Source organism: Adiantum capillus-veneris, chromosome 8, assembly GCF_014529385.1.
Source record: "Adiantum capillus-veneris isolate H3 chromosome 8, ASM1452938v2, whole genome shotgun sequence".
NCBI lineage: Eukaryota > Viridiplantae > Streptophyta > Polypodiopsida > Polypodiales > Pteridaceae > Adiantum > Adiantum capillus-veneris.
This window is the reverse complement of record NC_140938.1, coordinates 153,054,030-153,078,799: the sequence shown is the minus strand read 5'-3', so window position 1 is coordinate 153,078,799 and position 24,770 is coordinate 153,054,030. Positions and strand designations below refer to the sequence as shown.

The 24,770-nt window shown below is 44.2% G+C and overlaps 1 protein-coding gene across 1 annotated transcript in view; it reads left to right on the top strand.

The window, feature by feature from the left end:
- The first annotated feature begins 8,276 nt into the window (after positions 1–8,276).
- LOC147453189 (mitochondrial import inner membrane translocase subunit TIM8-like) overlaps positions 8,277–24,770 on the top strand; it is a 31,754-nt gene continuing 15,260 nt past the window's right edge. The window contains exon 1 of the mRNA XM_086518659.1: positions 8,277–8,435. Within this exon, the coding sequence (XP_086374785.1) occupies positions 8,391–8,435 (45 nt within the window). The 5' untranslated portion in view covers positions 8,277–8,390. The remainder of the gene's footprint in view (positions 8,436–24,770) is intronic.

Genomic DNA, 24,770 nt, shown 5'->3' with positions numbered 1-24,770 from the left:
ACTAAAGCTTTTTGGTCGTGCCATAGGAGCAAATTTTGCAATCAGTGCATTCCAAGAGTCCACACTCCGGACAAGAAGCTCCTCGTGCAATTACATAGAGCCACATGCCTTCAAGATGTAAGCATAGCCTGCAATACAAAATTATATATGGCTGAATTTGGAGAGATACACGTGCTTTGCATCCCGCAAGTAGTGCATTCTAAGAGGCGACATTCCGCATAAAGCACTTTTTGTGCTTTCTCAAGCGCTCGACATTCGGCATACGTATTGACCAAGGTAGTGCCAAGCACGACATATCTGCATCTTGCTTACAGTCACATGTCTTCAAGATGCACGCTTATGTGATTGCATCTAGAGAGAGGCCCTCGCTTCGCATTTGCTAAAAACAGACTAGAGCTTTCTGGCCCTGCTATACGGGGAAATCTTTCAATCAGTGCATTCCAACAGTCCACACTCCGAACAGGAAGCTCCTTGAGCAATTGTGTGGAGCCATGTGCCTTCAAGATGTAAGCATAGCCTGCAAGACATAGGTGGCATACATAGGTGGTTGCATTTGTTGGAAATAGGCTAGAGGTTTCTCTTGTGGCAAATCATGCAATCAGTGCATTCCAAGAGTCGATAGTCTGTATAGGCAGCTGAAAACAACCTAGAGCTTTTTAGCCCTGCTCCTGTTGTGCATATCCCGCGTTGAGTGCATTCCAAGAGTCCACACCCCGGACAGGATGCTCCTCGAGCACTCGCGTAGAGCCACATGCCTTCAAGGTCTAAGCATAGCCTTCAACACAAAAGTATAGGTGATTGAATTGGGAGAGATGCACTTGCTTTGTATTCGCTGAAAATAGCCTAGAGCTTTCTTGCCCTGTTCTTGTTACGCATATCCCGTAGTTAATGCATTCCAAGTGGCGACATTGCGTGCACAAGAAGTCCTCAAGCACTTTTTGTGCTATTGTATAGGAAAGAGAGGCAACATGTGTGTATAGGAAGGTGCAATCCAAGAAGAGGAGTAGCATAGGAAAGGAGAGCACCATCCGAATGTGGAAAAGGCGTGAGTTTGCTGGAGTTGTCTCAATAAACTCCACCCACTTTTGAGCAAGCCAATGAAATTCCTTGATGAAGAGTAAAACAGTGACCATAGCCACAAAGGGCACATTGAATTCGTCTATGAAGATGATCATGGCAAAGAGGATCTCCATAAGCTCGCACCAAAATTGTTCATTGAGTCGCTCAACTTTAGCTTCCTTGAGGCGACCAAGAATGAGGAGATTCAAAGTCTGCCAAGTAGCACACATGAGGACGAGGGCCATGTTGGAGAGGAGAACAAGGCTGATCTCAAAGGTAGCATTCAAAAACTTCAAAGTGCCCGCTCAAGCAGCTGAACCTGGCAGTGCTCCTGCCATGGCGTCACTGTTGCCCAAAGAGCCATTCATGGCATCTTGTTGCCTTTGCATCCTCTTCCTGCCAAAAAACCCCAAAATAAGATTTGCATTCCCGGAGCTGTGTGAAAAAATGTTGTCTGGCCACCTGTAACTTCCTTTGCTTTGCTTCCTTGTCGTCCTCAAGCACTTTTAAATCTATACTTGCTGCAGTGGTTGCCAAGCCATCTGCGAGTTTCTGGTCTTCAGACTTCGCCTCTGGCTTAAAATCACCGCGTTGCTCTGCAGTTAAGTTCATTCCATCTCGAATCATCCATGGGGGCAGTACTTTCATGGGCCCCCCAGCTACGTTCTCTTTGATATCTTCCTCTTTGCTCCTGCCATGCATAGTTTTGTAGTTTTGATCAGTAATATTAAGGCTCGCTTCAGACTGCCTGGAGCCTATGGGAGATGCTAAAGCAATTGAGCGGAAGAGACAACCTATGGAGACGAGCTGACGAGCTGCTACAGCGAGCGTGCCTGCGATTGAAAAAGCGAGGCTCGTTAAAAATAACGAGGGAGCCGTTAGAAAATGTCAGACACGTGGGTTAACGAGAGGGCAGCATTGCGATTTTACCTTCTACGCTAACGAAGTAATCAACACTTGTATACACAATTGCAAGTTAAATCAGCACCCAATGGACTCCACAATGCGACGTACATAAACCCAGATGTAATCTACACAATGATTTGCAGTATACAAGCCCTTAACTGTCAAATCTTTTGTGTCTCAAAAAATAAAACGTGGGTTGCTGTAGAAAATTTAGAGATTATAATTTCAAAATTTTGATATCACCATCGCATCCGGAACGTCGACAAACCCTGGGGTAGACCCCAAGATCATATAGATGTGAGTCCGAGTGTGCAAGATATGCCAAAAAACAATGTTTTCAACCCGAAAACGCAACAAAAACTTGCTGCTGTTGCAGAAATTTCAGAGGTCAAAATCAGCTCAAATCACCATTGTGTCTGGGGCATGCCAAAACCCCAGGTTACACCTTGACCTTACATAAATTACATTCCGTATGCAAAAGTTATGCAAAAAACGTTATTTTTGGGGCTCGAAAAATGACCTGCAGAAATGAAAATCTGCATTCTTCCTGCAAATATGATTGCAAAAAAGCATACACACTTGCAATACACTCTTCCCTCAAGCTTGGGAATGTCTCTCAAGCTTCCATGAGCACATATCTGATGGTTACTCACCAAACTCAAGCTCCCACCGAAAACAAGCTCACCATAGCCAAAAGCTCACTTCTCTGTAGCACTCCATCTGTCACGAAGCCAAAGCTTTGATACCAGTTGTGAGTGCGCGGATGCGGTGCGTGTGTGTAGAGAGTGCGAAGGGGGGAGAGAGAGAGAGAGAGAGAGAGAGAGAGAGAGAGAGAGAGAGAGAGAGAGAGCATGACACAAGATGTGGAGCTCTCAAATCTCACTGTGTGAGCACCATGTGAGAATGTGAGTGAGATCTGCTTATTCTTTGTATGTATAAAGAATAAGGAGATAAATGTGGGCGGCCGGACATTTGCCGGCAGACACGGGCAAAGCACGCTGAGGTACACCACCTTTACCTAACAATACTCCCATGGTGAATTAGGGATTGGCAAAGGTTGAAGCAATCCAGGTTGCTTCCCTCTATCAAACTTCGTCTTTTGGCCACACATTTAGAAACATACTCTTGTATGTTTGCTTTCATGGTAGGCCATTAGAAATATATTTCAATCCCCTTTACGGTAGACTGAATCCCTCTATGCCCCGCATAAGGAGGAGCATGAGATTCATACATTACTTTCTCATGTAGTGAGTTAGTAACGCATAGTCTATTGCCATAGAGAAGATAACCATCTTGTAAAGTAAATGGTTCCTCTTTCTTCCCTAGTGCAAGGGCTGAAATCACATCTCTAAAATCGGGATCAATAGCATACTCATCTCTCATAGAAGATAGATCCTTGTGAGTTGCTATGGGAACCGCATTCACTCTCGGCCGTTTTGAGAGTGCATCGGCTACTTGATTATGCTTGCCAGCAATGTGAGCAATATGAAAATGAAATTGTGAAAGGAAATTTGCCCACCTCATTTGTTTGTCGGAGAGCTTGGTCTGCGTCATGAAGTACTTAAGACTTTGGTGATCCGTTCGCAGAATGAAAGGAGTCCCCAATAAATAGTGCTTCCATGAGTCTAAGGCATGTAGAACTGCGAGGAGTTCCTTTTCATATATGCCTAGAGCTTTCTCAATAGGGTCGAGCCTTCGACTTTCATAGGCTATGGCGTGCCCTTCTTGGAGAAAAACAGCTCCAAGGCAATCACCACAAGCGTTACATTGGACCTCAAAGGGCTTTGAGAGATTCGACAGTGTAAGCACGGGTGAGAGATAAGCTTTTCGAAAGCATTGTTCTCCTTGGCAGACCATGTATACCTAATGTTTTTCTTTGTTAGGTCATGTAATGGTCCCGCGATTTGTGATAACTTTTCTATGAAGCGTCTATAGTATGCACACATACCTATAAAGCTTCTTAGTTCATGAAGATTCCTTTGGTTTAGGCCATCCTTTTATTACCTCCAACTTTGATGGATCCATTTGGATGCCATCTTGAGAGATAATGTGACCTAAATATTGAATCTCTTGCAATAAAAATTCACTTTTCTTTCGATTAACATAAAGTTTATTCTCTCTTAGAACTTGAAATATTACCTGGAGGTGTTGCTTGTGTTCATCTAGTGAATTAGAGTAGATGATAATAGCTACATGGCATAGCTTAGAGGACTCCGTGAAGCCCTCATCTCCAAACGCCGCATCGAATTGTTGGATAAAGGCCAAGACTTTGTCCGTAGCACCAAAGGTGCCATCGTAGGTAAGGAAAGAGATGCTCTTCCCTCCCTCTTTGAACTTCTTGAGCTTGGACGACCTCTTCCACGTGGCATAGGATTTCCTATGGCCTCTTCTTTTTGATGGTTCAAACGTTGCACCATCGCTTTCTTCAGAAGATGAAGAATTGGAGGAAGATGGAGAAGAGGGTGACTTCTTTATCTTGCCTTGGTTCTCTTTGTCCGCACCGTCACTTTCTTCATAAGAGGAAGAGGATGAAGAAGATGGAGAAGAGGGTGACATCTTTCTCTTCTCTTGCTTTTTGTCATCTCTCTTTGAATTATGGTGTGGAGAAGTGTGCGATGGTCTTCTCCGCTTAGGAGGTGATGGAGAGCGTTTTGCCCACCGTCTTCGTGGAGCCATCCCGCTGAAGTGGCAGGAGACTCACTTCTTTCTCGTTCTTTCGATGGGGGCTCTTGAATTCTTCTTTGGGAAGGAGGTGCGTCATCAAGAAGCAAATTTTTGAGCCCTTTGTATGGATCCTCTTCTTCTTCCCGAATCGGAGAGGCCTCTTTTGGAAGTCTCACAAGGAGGCTTCCTAGGTAGTCTCTCGTCATGGTGGGGAGTTTGGAGAATCCCATGAGCACGAAGCTGCCGTTGCACTTCACTTTGGAGGGATGGATTGCCCATGGCTTGTTGAAGCCTAGAAACAAGGTAATTAACAAGCATAGGGGCATCATTAGTAGCCTGCTCATTTGCAGAATCAAAGCTATCAACATTAATTTCACTCTCTTTACTATTGTCAGCCATTCTAACAACTTTTAGGTGTAAACTTTTTAGGTGTACTTTGGCACTTCAAGCCCTAGTTGCTACTCCTCTTTACCCCTTTAGAAAAAGCACTCAAGCTACTGTACGTGTGGCTCGAATACCATTAATTGCAAGGAATAGAAGAGAGGGTAGTTCAACACCAAAACAACACCGGCTCCTGCCAAAATTCTAATAGCTCAATAGTGGTTAAGCCGTAGGCAAGCCCCGTAGGAATCCACTATTAAGACCATAGCTCTCGACGGTGATGCCCCGTTATCTGCACGAAGGCAGACGCATTGCAAGGCTGAAAAATCCCTATTTTACTTACTCAATTGCAATTAATAATACCAACCATTTATAGCTAGCTTGAGGACCTCCCTTCTTGAGCAAGAAAAGAGAAACCTTGTGCTCTGATACCAATGTAGCATTTAATGGCCTAGTAACTTGTGTGTAGCGGAAAATAGCATGAACATAGTGAGCATTTCATTAGAATAGATTCCTAATGAGTATAACAAGAGTGCTTGGGTGGAGAGAGCAACAAAAAGCATAACACCTAGTTAGATAGCATGAACAATACTTCAAAAGAGAGAGAAATTAAGCTATTGACAATAGTTGAGGACCGGATTTACATGGAGCCGGTCCCCCCTCCAAAAGGCTTTGTATTATAGGTTTCTCCCATCAAGAGAGATATTTTACAATACAATTCTTTGTGTTCCTTCAATACTAGCTAGTGCAATGAGATGGAAGCTTCAAGCACTAAGCAAACCACTAATAAAACACAACATCAATTCCCTCACGGTCTCAGACCCAATACCTCACACACCTCGAAGATGGTGAGAGCTAGCGGGGTATGAGAATAGATTGAGAGGAAGAAGGAGTAGTCTTATGAGAAAGATATACATCTCCTCACATAATCACTCATATTAGCATAGCATAGCTTAGTAATTAGCATGGTAGAGGAGAGCATGCATTGAAGCTTGGCTCTTGGTTGGATTTGCATCACTAAGCCAAGAGTTGTTGGTGTAGGCCTCCCTTCTCACAAGCTTGGAGTAGGTGATAATCTTTCCATTAAAGCTTGAGAAGGAGAGAGAGAGTCTTCTTGCTTCACCATGAGCTTGTGTGAGTGTGTGTGGAATTATGCCTTGAGAAAATCAGCCCCCTCTCTCTCTTGGTCGACCCCTCTTGCTATTTGCTCATGCTAACACCCCATTGGACCTCTCCAGGCTTAGCCAATGGAATATCAAGAGCATAAGTGATAGCCTGTCCCCCTTTCCCCTTTTGTGAGAGCTTTAGGTAATTAATTAATGCAACTTAACTCTCATTGTACCCCTTTGTCTCCTGGCCAATAGGAATCAGGCAAGCCATTGGGTTGTTGAATGCTCATTGGACCCCTTGGGAGACTGTCCAATAATCTTCTAGAGAACTTAATTCCTATTGGTTCTTTTATTAAGTGTTTTTAAATTAATTAAACTAGATTTACTCTAGCCTAATTCTCATTGGTCCACCTCCATGGCCATCCAATAGTATTTGAGTACACCTTGTGGGCATCTGGGCTAGGGAGCTGACATGTGTCCCTCTTTCCCCTTGTGTAAAGGAAGCTTGTGAGTGTGTGTGTTTCTCTCTCATCCCCTACTTGCAAGGCTCGCCCCCTCCTTTGTAGGATCCTTTGAAGACTTTTTGTACACACACAAAGCATCCAATTTAACTAAGCTTTGACCATTGGACACAACCTTTGAATTTTGGAACCTTAGCATTTTGGAAGTCTTAATGGGCTGAACCTTAGGGTCTTGTAAGCCCATTGTTGCATGTTGCTCTTTTGGAGATGGCCCTCCCTTTGGATCCCTATTTTCCCTCCTTTGGATCCCTAATGTGGGCGGTCTGCCAGCTTAACCAATATTCTAGCTTTTTTCTCCCCTGGTACTTCCCCATATTAAATGATTAGTTTAACATGAGAAAATCATTTAGGAGAATTAGATATTAGTTATTATGACACAATCTGCATGATTTTGTAAATGTAGGGCATTGTAAATTCGAGAAGATTTAGTAAATTCGAGTGCTTAGGCGAAATTTGTAAATTCGGGGCTCAAGATCACGATCACTAGATTCACCACCACCCTTGATCCCCTCAATATTTGTGGCGTGTCATATAAAGAGGAGGATAGGTGGGCACTCTTTTACACACCAATAGCTAACAAACTCTCTTAATTGTAGTAGGACGCTTTTGTAGCGAATCATTTTGGTGGCCTCTCCACTTGTTGCGCTGCCAATAATTTTAAGTTGTGTGGCATTCACATCAACTTGCACAATTGTTGCCCAAGTTTGGGTTTGGTGTGTAAGGCTGGGTTCAGACGGGGCGGCTAAAGAAACCCTGTTTTCTCTTTGCTGCGTGTACCTTCATTCACGAGAGGTGGAAGCAAAGCTATTCGAGAATCATGCTCATCCAAGGAGTGGCATCATGCTAGTAAGGTAGTTCGTATGTAGACCATTGATCGTAGCTCTTCCGCGTATCTTGCTGAAAAGCAAGGGGTAGTGCAAGTCTTTCAAGAGGGGGGGACGCGGGGGACTCACCCACTTCTTGATGGGTCCAAAAACGCTCAAATGCAGTGTCAACAAATTGGCAGTCACCATCTCGAGCAATGCACCTTGCTAAGGGTGCGTTTAGATGAGGCAACGACAAAGAGAGTGCAAGCTGCGTGCACAAACTGTGGCACACAACCATTGGAGAGAAAAAAAATAGAGTTTTTGGACCCACCTCGAAGATGGGCGCGGACCCCTCCCATGGAAGGTGCAATTTTCTGCATGTCTTTTTAGCGAGAAGGAAGCTCAAGTGCTTTTCATCCTACACAAGGCCGCTCCCAGCCAATTAGCTGTAGATCAGAGCTTGTAGGCCGAGCTCTACTGCTAGCTCTTGTGCACATGTATGGCGCAGCCAATGCCAAGATAGCGTTTTGCGGTCAACGAGTGCTAGCTCAGTTGATAGAGCAAGAGCCTCTTGTGTCTAAGGTCTTGGGTTCAAACCTCCTTGACAACTCGTGTGACATGAAGCCCTTAGGGGCTGTTCCCATGGTCCATATGATGGATTGGCCACCCTTAACCGGCTGGGATGCTCCACCTCACGGAGTCGGGTGTGTGAGTTGTAATTTCAAGTTCCTACTGTCTCTCGAAAAAAAAAAAGATAGGGTTTTGGGGCCGCCTTCGTCTAAACCCAGCCTAAGTAGCTAATTTATTTCAGCTTTTTGAACCTATGGCCTTACGCCACGTTGGAGCCTAGGGCAGCACCCTAAATTGACAAAGTAGCACTCAAGGCTGGGCGTCTAAATCCTCACAAAAACTTAGGTTTGCCTGAAAGCTCTTGGAGCCCGACAATGGATTCCGATCGCGACAGAGCTGAATTGCAGAAGCTCCTTGAGGTTTGTCTGTGTTTCCTGTTTTTGACTGCGCAGAGAGAGAGAGAGAGAGAGAGAGAGAGAGAGAGCACATTCACAACACCAAGGTCTCCTACACACGTTATAATTTTTTGTTAAAACACATGCAAGTCAAGCACCTTCAGAAGCCATCACGTCAACTGGACTCTCTAAACTCGTAATCAATCAGTTTTCTAATCACACGTCTATCAATACAAAGAGCTTGTTTGCATGTGCTTTTGTCTAAGGTCTGATTACTCTCTTTCCACTCTCTGTGAGGGCATGCGTCCAGCTCCAAACATATTCTGTTGATTGATGATTATTACTCCCTTGGAAGCACTAATTACCAACTACATTTCAGTTTCCATTTGTGCTGCTTTCTTATCTTGGATGTTGCCATAGATTCATTAGCCTCATTATATTGCAAAATTGGATGAGAGAGGAGAGTCTAAGTGTAATAGACTTGGACACTCCAAGTCAAGAATCAACCGTGACAGCACCAAATAACCACTTCAAAACAATTCACAGATCACAATAGATTTGCACTGGCCCGGCGGAGTTCCGTGCCTAGAGATATTGGTCCCAAAGATTGGTGCCCCTTTCGGTATTTCTTTTTATATTAATTAATCATCAAAGTACAAGAGAGCGGTTAGGGTTTCACTCTCAGACTCTGCGTCCGGATGCTCTGAGAAGTGAGGCCCTCACCACTAATTTAAAGGTTACAAGGGATGCCCAAAAGCAGAGCCCCAAAAGCTTTTAAAATAAAAAGCATCAGCTCTCTCTCTCTTAGAGAGTCTTTTCTCTTTTTTTTAATAAAAAAAAGCAAGATTCGCGTTGCTCACCATTTTCCAAAAATTTTTTTTTTATAAAAAATTTTCAGCCTCCGCGATTTTCGAAAATTAGTGTTTCTGGCAGAAATTAGGGTTTGCAGGAATTTTAGGGTTTCTGTTGTCCGCCACCTCATCACTTTGTGACATACCCCCCTCTTGAAAGCATTGTAATCGACCGCGATTACGCCTGCAAAACCGACAAAAGCCATAAACCGTCTTAGTAGACACTGACTGTTAGTACCTACGTACTAGGAACACACGTCTAGCACATGTACAAAATCGACAGCCACATCACATGACATCACATGACATTCAACATTCATTCGGATCTTAGACCATGATTTATCGGCAATGTAGCTAGCAATCACATCTAGGTTCAATCGGGACCTCAATGATGTCCGATTGACTAACCCCTATTGCAACCATGTCTATTCGAGATCAGTCAGACCAAAATGCTGCAGCCATTTCGTCTATCAGTTTCTGCACTCACAAGAAGTCAAGAACAAATCAGTATCATTATCAGGAATTCCATTTCATAAAGTCATCCAACAGAATACTGTCAGCTCTCAGTATCCCTGAAGCTCAAAGAGACATCAGTGACTTTAGTATCAAAATCAAGGCATCTATTGACAAGGGAGCGGAGTGACTCCCCTCTTGTGCATCCCACTGCACCATATCTCCGGCCAAGCTGAATTCTCAGTTCCGTTTGGAGTAGACTATGCTAAACCAAAACATCGAGGTAAAGTTTCACAATCCGAGGAGTATCTGCTAGGTCCTCCTCCTCCATCCACTTCGCATCAAATGCAAGAAAGTTCTTGAACTTAACCAAGAACCGCCTTCGGACTTTACCTTTCTTCGTATCCTTATGTGCCAAAATCTGTTCAGGAACAAGGATCTCCTCGTTTTCTTCCACTTCGGGTTGCTCATCAGGCTCCCCATCATCAGGCACATCACCCTTAACAGGGTTCAAGAGACTCACATGCAATGCATTATGAATCCTCCAAGTATCTAGCAGTTTCAATCGGAAGGAGACATCATATATCTTGTCAGTGATCTGGAAAGGTCCGTAGTATCGCATACTAAGCTTTGGAAAAAGCCTCTCCTTTCCCTTTTTCTTTCGTAGGCGTGCCTTCTCAAAAGGAAGAGCACCCAATCATCCTCCTTCAGTTTCAAGTCGCGACGATGGCGATCCGCTGCCTTTTTCTGTCGTTCTTGAGACTCCTGCAAAGTCTCGCGAACCTTGGCAAAAGCCGTATCCAAATCTCGCGAATATTCATCCGCTTCAAATTTCTAATCTTTCGTGCTCAGGAAGGATGGAACCTTCGCAGCACTTCAACAATCTCACATGGCGTCTTCCCCGTCGAAGAGTGTATCGTGTTATTGTAGGCAAATTCCACCAAAGGTAAGTTCTTTTCCCATTGAGTCTTCTGATGCGAGATACAAGACTTCAATAAATCTAAAATCACTGAATTGGCAATCTCAGATTGCCCGTCAGTCTGCAAGTGGAACGATGACGAGAACTGCAACCGCGTGTCAATGTTCTCCTAGAGTGCCTTCCAAAACAAACTCATAAATCTGGGGTCTCTGTCGGAGACAATCGTCTCAGGCGTGCCATGTAATCGGAAAATCATCGTGATCATTCTGTATTCTCGGGAGATAAAAAAAAATGAAATCCATTTCAATATTTTCCCAGGGGCGGGTGGGTATGGGTAAAGGCTGTAACAATCCCTGTGCCTTATGCCTGTCAAACTTGACCTTCTGGCATACCAAGCAACTGCGCACAAACTCTTCCACATCCTTCTTCAGTCTCCGCCAAAAGAAATCTCTCTCTACCCCTTTCATGGTGGTAGCAATGCCGCGGTGACCCGTAAAAGGTGGACAGTGGCAATCAGTCATAACCTTTTCCCTCAACGGCTGTGTAACGCACAACATAGTCTTTTTCATCAAGTAGCCTTCCCGAAGGGAGTATCCAGCTACTGTCTCCCCATCCCGTATCCGTGTGAAAATATTTGCAAAATCTGTATCTGTGGCACACTGATCGACCATATCCTCGAAGCTCCTATGATGTATCGCGGAAATAGCCAGAACCAACGGTTTCCGAGGCAAAGCATCTGCCACCACATTCTTCTGTCCCTGCACATGGACAATCTGGAAGTGGAACTGTGACAAGATGTTCGCCCACCGCATCTGCTTTTCCGAAAGCTGCTTCTGTGACAAGTAGCAGCGCAAACTCTGATGGTCTGTAAAGACAGTAAAATCCGCTTCGAGTAGGTAATGCCGCCACTGAGTAAGAGCATGGATAACCGCCAAAAGCTCTTTCTCATAAATCTGTGTTGTCATCTCCGGCCTAGAGAACAAACGACTCTCGTAAGCTATGACATGGCCTTCTTGCATCAAGACCGCACCCAGACTACGACCACAAGTATCACAATACACTTCAAATGACTTCTGCAAGTTCGGCAAAGTCAAAACAGGTCCCGTAGTCAATTTCTCTTTCAATGTCCGAAAGGCAGTCACCTCTGTGGGTCCCCATGAAAAAGGTACTCCTTTTTGTGTCAAGGTATGCAAAGGGGAAGCAACCTCTGCAAACTTTCGTATGAACCCCCTGTAGTACGAACACAGTCCCAAGAAGCTTCTAACTTCATGGACATTCCTCAAATCGGGCCAATCACGGATAGTCTCTATCTTGGCCGGGTCCATTTGCACTCCTGCTGCTGACACAATGTGTCCCAAAAAGTGTATCCATGGTAGGAAAAAATCACTTTTCTTTGCATTAATCACTAGCGTGTGATCTCGTAATGCCTAAAAGACTTGAAGTAGATGATCTCTGTGTTCTGCCTCATTCTTGGAGAAAACAATGATGTCGTCAAAGAAAGTGCCAACACATAGCCTGTACTCTCGAAAATCGTGTCCATCATCCGGTTAAATGTCGCAGGAGCAATGGTTAAGCCAAAAGGCATCACCAAAAACTCAAATAACCCAAAAGTCGTCTGAAAAGCTGGCTTGTAGACATCTCCTGGCGTGATCCTGATCTGATGATATCCACTCTTCAAGTCAATCCTGCTAAAGCACGAGGATGCCTGTAACTTGTCGAGTATATCATCAATCCTACGAATCGGAAATCTGTTCTTGATGGTGATTTCGTTGAGAGTGCTATAATCGATGCACATTCTCCAAGATCCGTCTTTCTTCAAAAACCAACAACACTGGAGAGCAATACGGTGAAGTACTAGGCTGGACAAGACCCTTTTCCAAGAGGTCTTTCACTTGGTTCATAATCTTTCCATTCTGTACTCGGCTCACACGGTAAGGTGGCCGATTCGGTGGCGTGCTTCTAAATATCAGATCAATGGTATGATCTTTAGGCCCTCTCAAAAGCAATCGGCATGAGCGTGTAGAAGAAAAATATTGGCGTTCTTTTCTTCAGGCCAAAACATATTCAACCTTTATCCATTGTTCAGTTCTCCCAAAAGAATGAGTAAGAAAACTGAAGTTCATCACGTACAATCTCTAAGCCCTTCATTTATCAAAGTCGCTTTCTCGGCCCGGTAGTCAACCACGGCGTAGTTCTTGTGGTACCAAGGGATCCCGAGTAGAACGTCACTCGCGTGCCCTGAACAACCCTGTCATTGCAAACGAAGTTTGCCAATGCTTGGTGTAATGGCAACATCCAATCCGGGTGCCAGTCGAACTACCTCCGCCTGTGGCGTCAGTCTGTCGGGCGTAGTTCCAAATCGAGCCGCCAATTCCAAGTGAAAAGAAATTGGCCTTGGCTCCTTCAAAAGAGCTTCCTGATCCTTCACTTTGCCCCAAAAGCGGCAAAGTTTGTACTTTCATTCATTTGATTCGGTGCAAGTCCCACGCCATGTGGTACCAGTTCAGCTTTTCTATCTGCCTTTTCTGCCACATTCCTCAGCTGCTCTCAAACTCTCAGACCTGTCGTCGTCTTTATCATTCTGTTCTTTCTGTGCCTTATTAGGGCACTTCGTGGAGATATGTCCCTGTTCCCCGCATCCAAAGCACTTCCCCTCTCTAATGAAGCGAGCTCTCTCCTCAGGAGTAAGCTTGGGTCGTGCATCCTTTTTCTCTGGGTTGCTCCTTTTTTCTTTCTACTTTCATTCCCAGAAGTCTGTTTGGCTCGTTGTGTCATGGCCTCATCTGTGGGGTAGGTCAGATTGCCAGAGTGAATGGCAAAGCCCCGCTTCGCATGACTCATCAACTCCTGAATAGAAGCTGACTTCTGTTCCAAGCAGTGATCTCGGATCTCTGTAGGTAGACCCAAGGTAAACCGCTCAATCTGTTCTCTGAATGAGATCTTCTTGAATGAAGAGGCGGGTAGAAAAGAGCTCCAGAATCTTTCACAATAAGCATTGATTGTATCTTTCTTGGTCATCCGAAGGTGGTTCCAAACAGCTCGTATATCTCGTTCATATTCTTGCGTCAACCAAAAAGAAATAAAAAGCTTTTCAAATTTCAGCCATTTAACTGGCGCACTCTTGTTTAAAAGAAGCGTGGACCACTAAGTACGAGCATTCCCCTTAAGGTAAGAGGTAGCTCTCCGAATCTTGGAGTGCTCTGAATAGTGTCCTCCCGCGAAAGCGATGTCAAACTGCTGTATAAAAGACAAAGCCTTCGAAGCATCTGAGTATCCTGACAAGTATCAAACTTGATCGAGTGGCCACCTTCCTTAAACTCTTGGACTTTCTTGCTTTCATCTTCGAGAAAGTCATACTGGTTGGCTTTGTAAAAATTCTTCTTGTTCGCATAAAACTTTCCGTCATCGGAATCTGAGCTGTCTGAAGACGAGTCCTCAGTAGAACTGTCAGTCTCTGGGCGAGATGTAGCCTTCTTTGCCTTTTTCTTGCCTTTTCCGAAGCTTTGTTTCTTGCTTCGCTTTTTACCTTTTCTGTCTTCTTTGCTCGAATCCGAGGAGCTAGAAGAACTATCAGAAGAAGAAGAAGAAGCAGAACTGGGTACTCCTTCAAATCGAACACGCTTCTTCTGCTTCTTTGCCTTGTCAAAAGTCGACTGACGACCCAAATATCCTGGAAAGTCAGTGCTTTTCTTCTGCTTTTTGGCTTTCTTTTGCGCGTCAAAAAGCTGAGCAATCCGTGCATCAACCACGTTCTCCAATTCCTTCTCCATATATTTCTTGGAGGCAGAAGGTTTCTTGAGAGCGGGTTTCGGAAGTGTTGTTGTGGTTCTCTGCCACTCCATCTGTACCTCTTCCAAAGAGGTCTGGTTCATATATTTTGCCATCTTTGGGTCCTTGGCAAAATTGAGCATCATCTTTGTTGCATCGCCAATCAATTGACGACGCTCCATCTCTCGCTGCTCCGCCTGAGTAGGCCGAGGCGGGCCATACTCTCTGTCTGAATCTTCGTTGTGATCCCGGCCCGCATCTCCAGAGGCAGAGGGAGTCGACTGATCATTGCCTGAAGCCATAGGTGCCGTGGAATTTTTTTTCGGGGATCGGATTTCCCGTAGAAGAGAAATCGGCCGTGCTCTGATACCACTGTAATAGACTTGGACACTCCAAGTCAAGAATCAACTGCGACAGCACCAAATAACCACTTCAAAACAATTCACAGATCACAATAGATTTGCATTGGCCCGACGGAGTTCCGTGCCTAGAGATATTGGCCCCAAAGACTGGCGCCCCTTTCGGTATTTCTTTTTATATTAATTAATCATCAAAGTACAAGAGAGCGGTTAGGGTTTCACTCTCAGACTCTGCGTTCAGATGCTCTGAGAAGTGAGGCCCTCACCACTAATTTAAAGGTTACAAGGGATGCCCAAAAGCAGAGCCCCAAAAGCTTTTAAAATAAAAAGCATCAGTTCTCTGTCTCTCTTAGAGAGTCTTTTCTCTTTTTTTTATAAAAAAAAGCAAGATTCGCGTCGCTCATCATTTTCCAATTTTTTTTTTAAAAATAAAAATAAAAATAAAAAATTTCAGCCTCTGCGATTTTCGGAAATTAGGGTTTTTGGCAGAAATTAGGGTTTGCAGGAATTTTAGGGTTTCTGTTGTCTGCCACGTCATCACTTTGTGACACTAAGGCTGGTAACGAGCCTTTGGTTTGTATGTGTTTGATCTTCTCTTGCGTGACAGATTGTATTAAGTTTACTTGATCATGATGCTCTAACGTTACATGGCACAGCTCGAAAACAAAAGATAAGAATAACCATTATGTGATAGAAAATCAGTTTGCTGGATTCAAGAATCATGAGTTAGCAAGAAATGCAGTTAAAGAATTATATGCTGTCAAGTTTGTAGCATTGCTTTATGTGGTTTTGCTTCCTCTGGTTGGTACGTTGTATACACTCATTGTAGTCTTTAGCTGATATTAGGATTTTAAGAATATTTTTGTTCCTGTTGATGTATTGAGTTTCAATTGTAGGCGCTAAGTCTTTGTGTCGTGGTAGCCCTGTGATTTTCTTGATTGAAGTAAGCTTTTTTCATTTGTTTACCTAGATCTTTTCACTTAGAATTTTCAGGTAAATATTGTTATATTCCTAGCTTTGTCTTATGAGACAACTAAGGCAGTTATTCACATTACCTTGATACATTATTATTTTTCTTTTGTGTCTTACGGAAGTGTTCTAGCCCTTATTTCAGTTTTTATTCGATGATATGCATGAAAACAAACAAAGATATAATGAATTGCATGATCTATGTGTAAGTCAATGAAATTCATATAACTCTTTGTAACCAACCTGGGCTTCTACCCAGGCAGCGGGGGACAACAAACCAGTAATTTTCAGCACAACAGAGAGAGAGATAGTGTATTCAGTTCACAATTGAATGTAAGACACTGATAGTTTAGAGCTCATAGGATTACTGAAGAAAGGAAGAGAGAATCCAACTGATAAGTAGTGTACAGAAGATGAAGAGTGAGATAGAAAGAGAGATGGAGAGGCGGAGTTCCTCTCCTACATAACATTGGCCCCTGAATTGCCGACCATCACGATATTTGTTTATTATATTAAAATTCAGATGTGTTCCTAAAGTTCTCTCAGAGAGAGGGATCGCTGCAAGAAATGGTGAAGAATGTCCTAAGTGTCACAAACTGGTGACGTGGCTGCACACACATACACCCTTTTAGCATGGACAACCCCCGGGAAAATTCCTGGCAATGCTGACGTGGCTGCCCAGTGCACACTGTTGACCTGGCTGGCAGTAGCAAGCTGATGTGGCAGCAGTACGGACAGCAGTTGATGATGTGGCAGCATTTGCGGCAGCGATCAGCTTTTGGCTGTTTTTTTTTGATCCACGCGATGCTGGCTCAAAAGTCCTACGTTGAAGCTTTTTGGCCTTGCTTTTATTTACGTAAGCTTGAAAGAGAGAAAGAGCTTTAATTTTAAGAAGCTTTAAATTGCAAGCCTTTTCTTTTTTTTGGGGGCAGCTTTTTATGGAAGCTTTTGGGGCTCTGCTTTTAGCATCCCTTGTACTCTTTAAATAAGTAGGCAGGGCCTCACAACTCAGAGCATCTGGACGCAGAGTCTGAGTGTGAGCGCCTGTCCGCACTCTTGTACTTTGAACTCAGATTAATACAAAAAGAAATACCGAAAGGGGCGCCAGTCTATGGGGTCAATATCTCTAGGCACGGAACTCCACCGGGTAGTGTCGAATAAATTGTGAACTGTGAACTGTTTTGAAGTGGTTATTTGGTGCTATCGTGGTAGATTCTTGACTTGGAGTGTCCAAGCCTGTTACAGTGGTGTTAGAGCACGGCCGATTTCTCTTTTACGGGAAATCCGATCCTAATTTTTTTTTCTGCGGCACCTATGGCTTCAGACAAAGATCAGCCGACTCCCTCTGCATCCGGAGATGCGGGAAGAGATTACAATGAAGATTTCGGCAAGGAGTATGGCCCGCCTTGGCCTACTCAGGCGGAGCATCGAGAGATGGAGCGTCAACGATTGATCAGCGACGCAACAAAGATGATGCTTAATTTTGCCAAGGACTCGAAAATGGCAAAATATATGAGCAAAGACCTCTTGGGAGGAGGTGCACGCGCAGTGGCAAAAAACCACAACACCCCCAAAACCTGCTCTCAAGAAACCTCCTACTTCAAGAAGTATACAGAGAAGGAGTTAGAAGAGGTGGTTGATGCATGAATTGCTCAGCTGCTTTTTGACGCGCAGAACAAAGCTAAAAAGCACGGCAATGTCACGTGACACATCCAACTCTATGTGTGTGGACAAGCTACAGCATGACCAGGGTTCAGTCCAGTCAAGTCAGTCTAGAATAGGAAATGATCTGGCACTTTTGTGAGTCTGTTCGCAGACCGTGCATGACGAGACACTTAGATTATCTGGTTGCACACAGCATGATCATAAGCATTCCCATCAGAATCCATCAGGGGAATTTTTCAGTGCATTAAACCTATTTTCCCTATTTTTGACATTTTTCACTTATTTATTAAGTGACTTTTGTTGGAAAGTAGGTAGAGCAATTTTGCTAAGATAATATATAAGCAAACCAAAGCTAGCACTTTCTGGCAGAAGAGGCAGTAGGAGCTTGGTTCAACAAGCAACTTCTCAAGCAAGACCCACTTGGTGGCGTGTCTCCTCCAAGCAAGAACCTCCCTAGCGTTTTTCATCAAGACCTATCGCCATAGACCTCCCAGCCTTGGCGTTTTTCATCATAGCATCATCGCCAGAAGACCACCTCAGCTTGGCGTTTTTTAGGAACTCCAAATCGCCCCCCTTTGCATGGCGTTTTTAAGCAGATAAAGAACCTGCAGATTTCAGCCTTGGACCACCTAAAGAAACAACAGATTTCAACCATCAGAGACCCAGCCATATTAGCGGTTTTGGTTCCAATGATTTGCAGCCATTAGCGTTTTTGGGACAGCAGCAAATCTGTGACAGATTTCAGCCAGTAGTGTTTTTGGACAGCAAAACAAAAGCATCAGTTTTCAGCCCTTAGATCGGTCTCGCCATCCCCGTCATCGTCATCAATCTAGCCTAGACTTGCATCAGTCACATGCATCCCCTTTGTACCAGTTTGTGCAATCAATAATAGAGCACTCTCGCCAATGAGAGTGGGGCCTTCAGAGAAGGGTTTTACGTCTCTGGTGTCGTATTCTCTTCTCTATCTCTCAGTCTCATGCACCTTCGCTCATAGTGTTTATCCACTTTGTTTGTATCCATTGCACTCTCTCATTAAGAACGGAAGGCTCTCCCTTTCCTAAGTAAAAGGAACCTTGAGCACAGTTCGGAGCACTCATCTTGAGCAAAGTTCAAAATTCATTCCGCTACACCTAACATTGGTATTAGAGCTTTGGCAGTGTTTTGTATCACTCAAGGAAAGAACCACAAGAACCACATTTTTTTTTTTTGCTTGTAGCTGTCGCACGAACCCAAGTCCCTTGGGCGTGTCGATTCCTAATCGTGTTTTCAGGAAACCCAAGAAAGAAGGGCTTGTCCAGCCTCCCCTTGTGCCTCTTTTTACTTCACCGTATTGCTCTCCAGTGTCGTTGGTTTTGAAGAAAGACGGATCTTGGAGAATGTGCATCGATTATAGCGCTCTCAACAAAATCACCATCAAGAACAGATTTCCGATTCCTAGGATCGATGATATACTTGACAGGTTACAGGGATCCTCGTGCTTTAGCAGGATTGACTTGAAGAGTGGATATCATCAGATCAGGATAGCGCCAGGAGATGTCTACAAGACAGCTTTTCGGACGACTTTTGGGTTATTTGAGTTTTTGGTGATGCCTTTTGGCTTAACCAATGCTCCTGCGACATTTAACCGGATGATGGACAGGATTTTTCGAGAGTACAGGCTATTTGTTGGCACTTTCTTTGACGACATCATTGTTTTCTCCAAGAATGAGGCAGAACACAGAGATCATCTGCTTCATGTCTTTCAGGCATTACGAGATCACACGTTAGTGATTAATGCAAAGAAAAGTGAATTTTTCCTACCAGAGATACACTTTATGGGACACATTGTGTCAGTAGCAGGAGTGCAAATGGACCCGGCCAAGATAGAGACTATCCGTGATTGGCCCGATTTGAGGAATGTCCATGAAGTTAGAAGCTTCTTGGGATTGTGTTCGTACTACAGGCGGTTCATAGAAAGTTTGCAGAGGTTGCTTCCCCTTTGCATACCTTGACACAGAAAGGAGTACCTTTTTCGTGGGGACCCACAGAGGTGACTGCCTTTCGGACATTGAAAGAGAAATTGACTCCGGGACCTATTTTGACCTTGCCAGACTTGCAAAAGTCATTTGAAGTATATTGTGATGCTTGTGGTCGTAGTCTGGGTGCGGTCTTGAGGCAAGAAGGCCATGTCATAGCTTACGAGAGCCGTTTGTTTTCTAGGCCGGAGATGACAGCACCGATCTATGAGAAAGAGCTTTTGGCAGTTATCCATGCTCTTACTCAGTGGCGGCATTACCTACTCGGAGCAGATTTTACTGTCTTTACAGACCATCAGAGTTTGCGCTACTTCTTGTCACAGAAGCAGCTTTCGGAAAAGCAGATGCGGTGGGCGAACATCTTGTCACAGTTCCACTTCCAGATTGTCCATGTGCAGGGACAGAAGAATGTGGTGGCAGATGCTTTGCCTCGGAAACCGTTGGTTCTGGTTGTTTCCGCGATACATCATAGGAGCTTCGAGGATATGGTCGATCAGTATGCCACAGATACAGATTTTGCAGATATTTTCACACGGATAAGGGATGGGGAGACAGTAGCTGGATACTCCCTTCGGGAAGGCTACTTGATGAAAAAGACTATGTTGTGCGTTACACAGCCGTTGAGGGATAAGGTTATGACTGAATGCCACTGTCCACCTTTTATGGGTCACCGCGGCATTGCTACCACCATGAAGGGGGTAGAGAGATACTTCTTTGGGCTGAGACTCAAAAAGGATGTGGAAGAGTTTGTGCGCAGTTGCTTGGTATGCCAGAAGGTCAAGTTTGACAGGCATAAGGCACAGGGATTGTTACAGCCTTTACCCATACCCACCCAAGTATTGCAATGGATTTCATTTTTGATCTCCCAAGAACACAGAATGATCATGATGATTTTCCGATTACATGGCACGCCTGAGACGATTGTCTCCGACAGAGACCCCAGATTTATGAGTTTGTTTTGGAAGGCACTCTAGGAGAACATTGACACGCGGTTGCAGTTCTCGTCATCGTTCCACTTGCAGACTGACGGGCAATTTGAGATTGCCAATTCAGTGATTTTAGATTTATTGAAGTCTTGTATCTCGGATCAGAAGACTCAATGGGAAAAGAACTTACCTTTGGTGGAATTTGCCTACAATAACACGATACACTCTTCGACGGGGAAGACGCCATGTGAGATTGTTGAAGTGCTGCGAAGGTTCCATCCTTCCTGAGCACGAAAGATTAGATATTTGAAGCGGATGAACATTCGCGAGATTTGGATACGGCTTTTGCCAAGGTTCGCGAGACTTTGCAGAGTCTCAAGAACGACAGAAAAAGGCAGCGGATCGCCATCGTCGCGACTTGAAATTGAAGGAGGATGATTGGGTGCTCTTACTTTTGAGAAGGCATGCATACGAAAGAAAAAGGGAAAGGAGAGGCTTTTTCCAAAGTTTAGTATGCGATACTACGGACCTTTCCAGATCACTGACAAGATAAATGATGTCTCCTTCTGATTGAAACTGCCAGATACTTGGAGGATTCATAATGCATTGCATGTGAGTCTCTTGAACCCTGTTAAGGGCGATGTGCCTGATGATGGGGAGCCTGATGAGCAACCCGAAGTGGAAGAAAACGAGGAGATCCTTGTTCCTGAACAGATTTTGGCACATAACGATACGAAGAAAGGTAAAGTCCGAAGGCGGTTCTTGGTTAAGTTCAAGAACTTTCCTGCATTTGATGCGAAGTGGATGGAGGAGGAGGACCGAGCAGATACTCCTCGGATTGTGAAACTTTACCTCGATGTTTTGGTTTAGCATAGTCTACTCCAAACGGAACTGAGAATTCAGCTTGGCCGAAGATATGGTGCAGTGGGATGCACAAGAGGGGAGTCACTCCGCTCCCTTGTCAATAGATGCCTTGATTTTGATACTAAAGTCACTGATGTCTCTTTGAGCTTCAGGGATACTGAGAGCTGACAGTATGCTGCTGGATGACTTTATGAAATGGAATTCTTGATAATGATACCGATTTGTTCTTGACTTCTTTTGAGTGCAGGAACTGATAGCCGAAATGACTGCAGCATTTTGGTATGATTGATCTCGAATAGACATGGTTGCAATAGGGGTTAGTCAATCGGACATCGATGAGGTCCCGATTGGACCTAGATGTGATTGCTAGCTACATTGCCGATAAATCGTGGTCTAAGATCCGAATGAATGTTGATTATCATGTGATGTCCTGTGATGTGACTGTCGATTTTGTACATGTGCTAGATGTGTGTTCCTAGTACGTAGGTACTAACAGTCAGTGTCTGCTAAGACGGTTTATGGCTTTTGGCGGTTTTGCAGGCGTAATCGCGGTCGATTACAATGCTTTCAAGAGTGGGGTATGTCACAAAGTGATGACGTGCCTACGGACAACATAAACCCTAATTTCTGCCAGAAACCCTAAAATTCCTGCAAACCCTAATTTTTGCCAAAAATCCTAATTTTTGGAAATCGCGGAGGCTTTTTTTTTTAATAAAATAAAAAATAAAAAATGATGAATGACGCAAATTTTGCTTTAAAAAAAAAAAAAAAGAGAAAAGACTCTAAGAGAGAGAGAACTGATGCTTTTTATTTTAAAAGCGTTTGGGGCTCTACTTTTGGGCATCCCTTGTATCTTTAAATAAGTGGTGAGGGCTTCACTTCTCAGAGCATCTGGACGCAGAGTCTGAGAGTGAAACCCTAACCGCTCTCTTGTACTTTGATGATTGATTAATACAAAAAGAAATACCGAAAGGGACGCCAGTCTTTGGGGCCAATATGTCTAGGCACGGAACTCCGCCGGGCTAGTGCAAATCTATTGTGATCTGTGAATTGTTTTGAAGTGGTTATTTGGTGCTGTCGCGGTTGATTCTTGACTTGGAGTGTCCAAGTCTGTTACATTGTGAGTCTGTTCGCAGACCGTGCATGACCAGACACTTAGATTATCTGGTTGCACACAGCATGATCATAAGCCTTCCCATCAGAATCCATCAGGGGAATTTTCCAGTGCATTAAACCTATTTTTCCTATTTTTGACATTTTTCACTTATTTATTAAGTGACTTTTGTTGGAAAGTAGGTAGGGCAATTTTGCTAAGATAATATGTAAGCAAACCAAAGCTAGCACTTTCTGGCAGAAGAGGCAGCAGGAGCTTGGCTCAACAGACAACTTCTCAAGCAAGACCCACTTGGTGGCGTTTCTCCTCCAAGCAAGAACCTCCCTAGCGTTTTTCATCAAGACCTATCGCCATAGACCTCCCAGCCTTGGCGTTTTTCATCATAGCATTATCGCCAGAAGACCACCTCAGCCTGGCGTTTTCCAGGAACCCCAAATCACCCTCCTTTGCATGCGTTTTTAAGCAGATAAAAAACCAGCAGATTTCAGCCTTGGACCAAGGAACAACAGATTTCAACCATCAGAGACCCAGCCATATCAGCGGTTTTGGTTCCAATGATTTGTAGCCATTAGCGTTTTTGGGACAACAGCAAATCTGCGACAGATTTCAGCCAGTAGCGTTTTTGGACAGCAATACAAAAGCATCAATTTTCAGCCCTTAGATCGGTCTCGCCATCCCCGTCGTCGTCATCGATCTAGCCTAGACTTGCATCAATCACATGCATCCCCTTTGTACCAGTTTGTGCAATCAATAGTAGAGCACTCTCGCCAACGAGTGGGGCCTTCGGAGGAGGGTTTTACAACGATTCTGGTGTCGTATTCTCTCTTCTCTCTCTCTCAGTCTCATGCACCTTCATTCACAGTGTTTATCCACTTTGTTTGTGTCCATTGCACTCTCTCATTAAGAACGGAAGGCTCTCCCTTCCCTAAGCAAAAGGAACCTTGAGCACAGTTCGGAGCACTCATCTTGAGCAAAGTTCAACATTCATTCCGCTACACCTTACAGACAAAAAGCAGAAGAAAGGCGCTGACTTCCCGGGTTATTTTGGTCGTTAGTCGACATTTGAAAAGGCAACGAAACAGAAGAAGCGTGTTCGATTTGAAGGAGTACCCAATTCTTCTTCTTCTTATGACAGTTCTTCTACCTTATCTGACTCGAGCGAAGAAGACCGAAAAGGCAAAAAGCGAAGCAAAAAGCACCACTTCGGAAAGGGCAAGAAAAAGGCAAAGAAGTCTAAATCTCGCCCCGTGAGTGACAGTTCTACAGAGGACTCATCTACAGACAGTTCAAACTCTGACGACAACAACTTTTATGCAAAGAAGAAGAATTTTTACAAAGCCAACCAATATGACTTTCTGGAAGACAAAAGCAAGAAAGTCCGAGAGTTTAAGAAAGGTGGACAGTTAATTAAACTTGACATGTTTTCTGGTTATAGAGATGCTTCGAAGGCTGTCTTTTGTACAGCAGTTTGATATCGCTTTGCGGGAGGGCGTTACTCAGAGCACTCTAAGATTCGGAGAGCTGCCTTTTACTTTAAGGGGAATGCTCGAACTTGGTGGTCCACGCTTCTATTAAGCAAGACTGTGCCAATTAAATGGCTGAAATTCAAGAGGCTTTTTATTTCTTCTTGTCTGACTCGAGAGTATGAACGTGATATACGAATTGCTTGGAACCATCTTCGGATGACCAAGAAGGATACAGTGGACGCTTATCGCGAGAGATTTGGAGCTCTTTTCTATCCGCTTCTTCAAAGAAGATCTCGTTCAAGGAACAGATTGAGCGGTCTACCTTGGGTCTACCTACAGAGATTCGAGATCACTGCTTGGAACAGAAGTCAGCTTCCATTCAGGAATTAATGAGTCAGCGAAACGGGGTTTTGCCATTCACTCTGGCAGTCTGACCTACCCCACCGATGAGATCATGACACAAAGAGCCGAACAGAAATGAAAGTAGAAAGAGGAGGAGTAACCGAGAAAAGAAAGATGTACAACCCAAGCTTACTCCTCAGGTGAGAGCTCGCTACATCAGGGAAGGGAAGTGCTTTGGATGCGGGGAAACTGGACATATCTCTGCGAAGTACCCTAAAAAGACACAGAAATAATAGAACGACAAGGACGACAAAAGGCCTAAGAGTGCGAGAGCAGTTGAGGAACGTGGAAGGAAAGGCAAGATGAAAACAGGACTTGTTCCACATTGCGTGGGTACCGATCCCAACACGGTGGACGAGAGTACAAAACTTTGCCGATTTTGGAACAAAGTGAAATACTAAGAACCCTTGATCTTCTTTAATGGAGGAGCCAAGGCCAACTTCATTTCACTGGAATTGGCGGTGCGGCTCAAGATCACTCCCGATCAGATGGGACCACTTGCGGAGGCAGTTCTAGCGGCACCCGGCAGGGACGTAGCCATTACACTTGTCATTGGCAAACTTCGGTTGCATTGTCAGGGGTATTTGG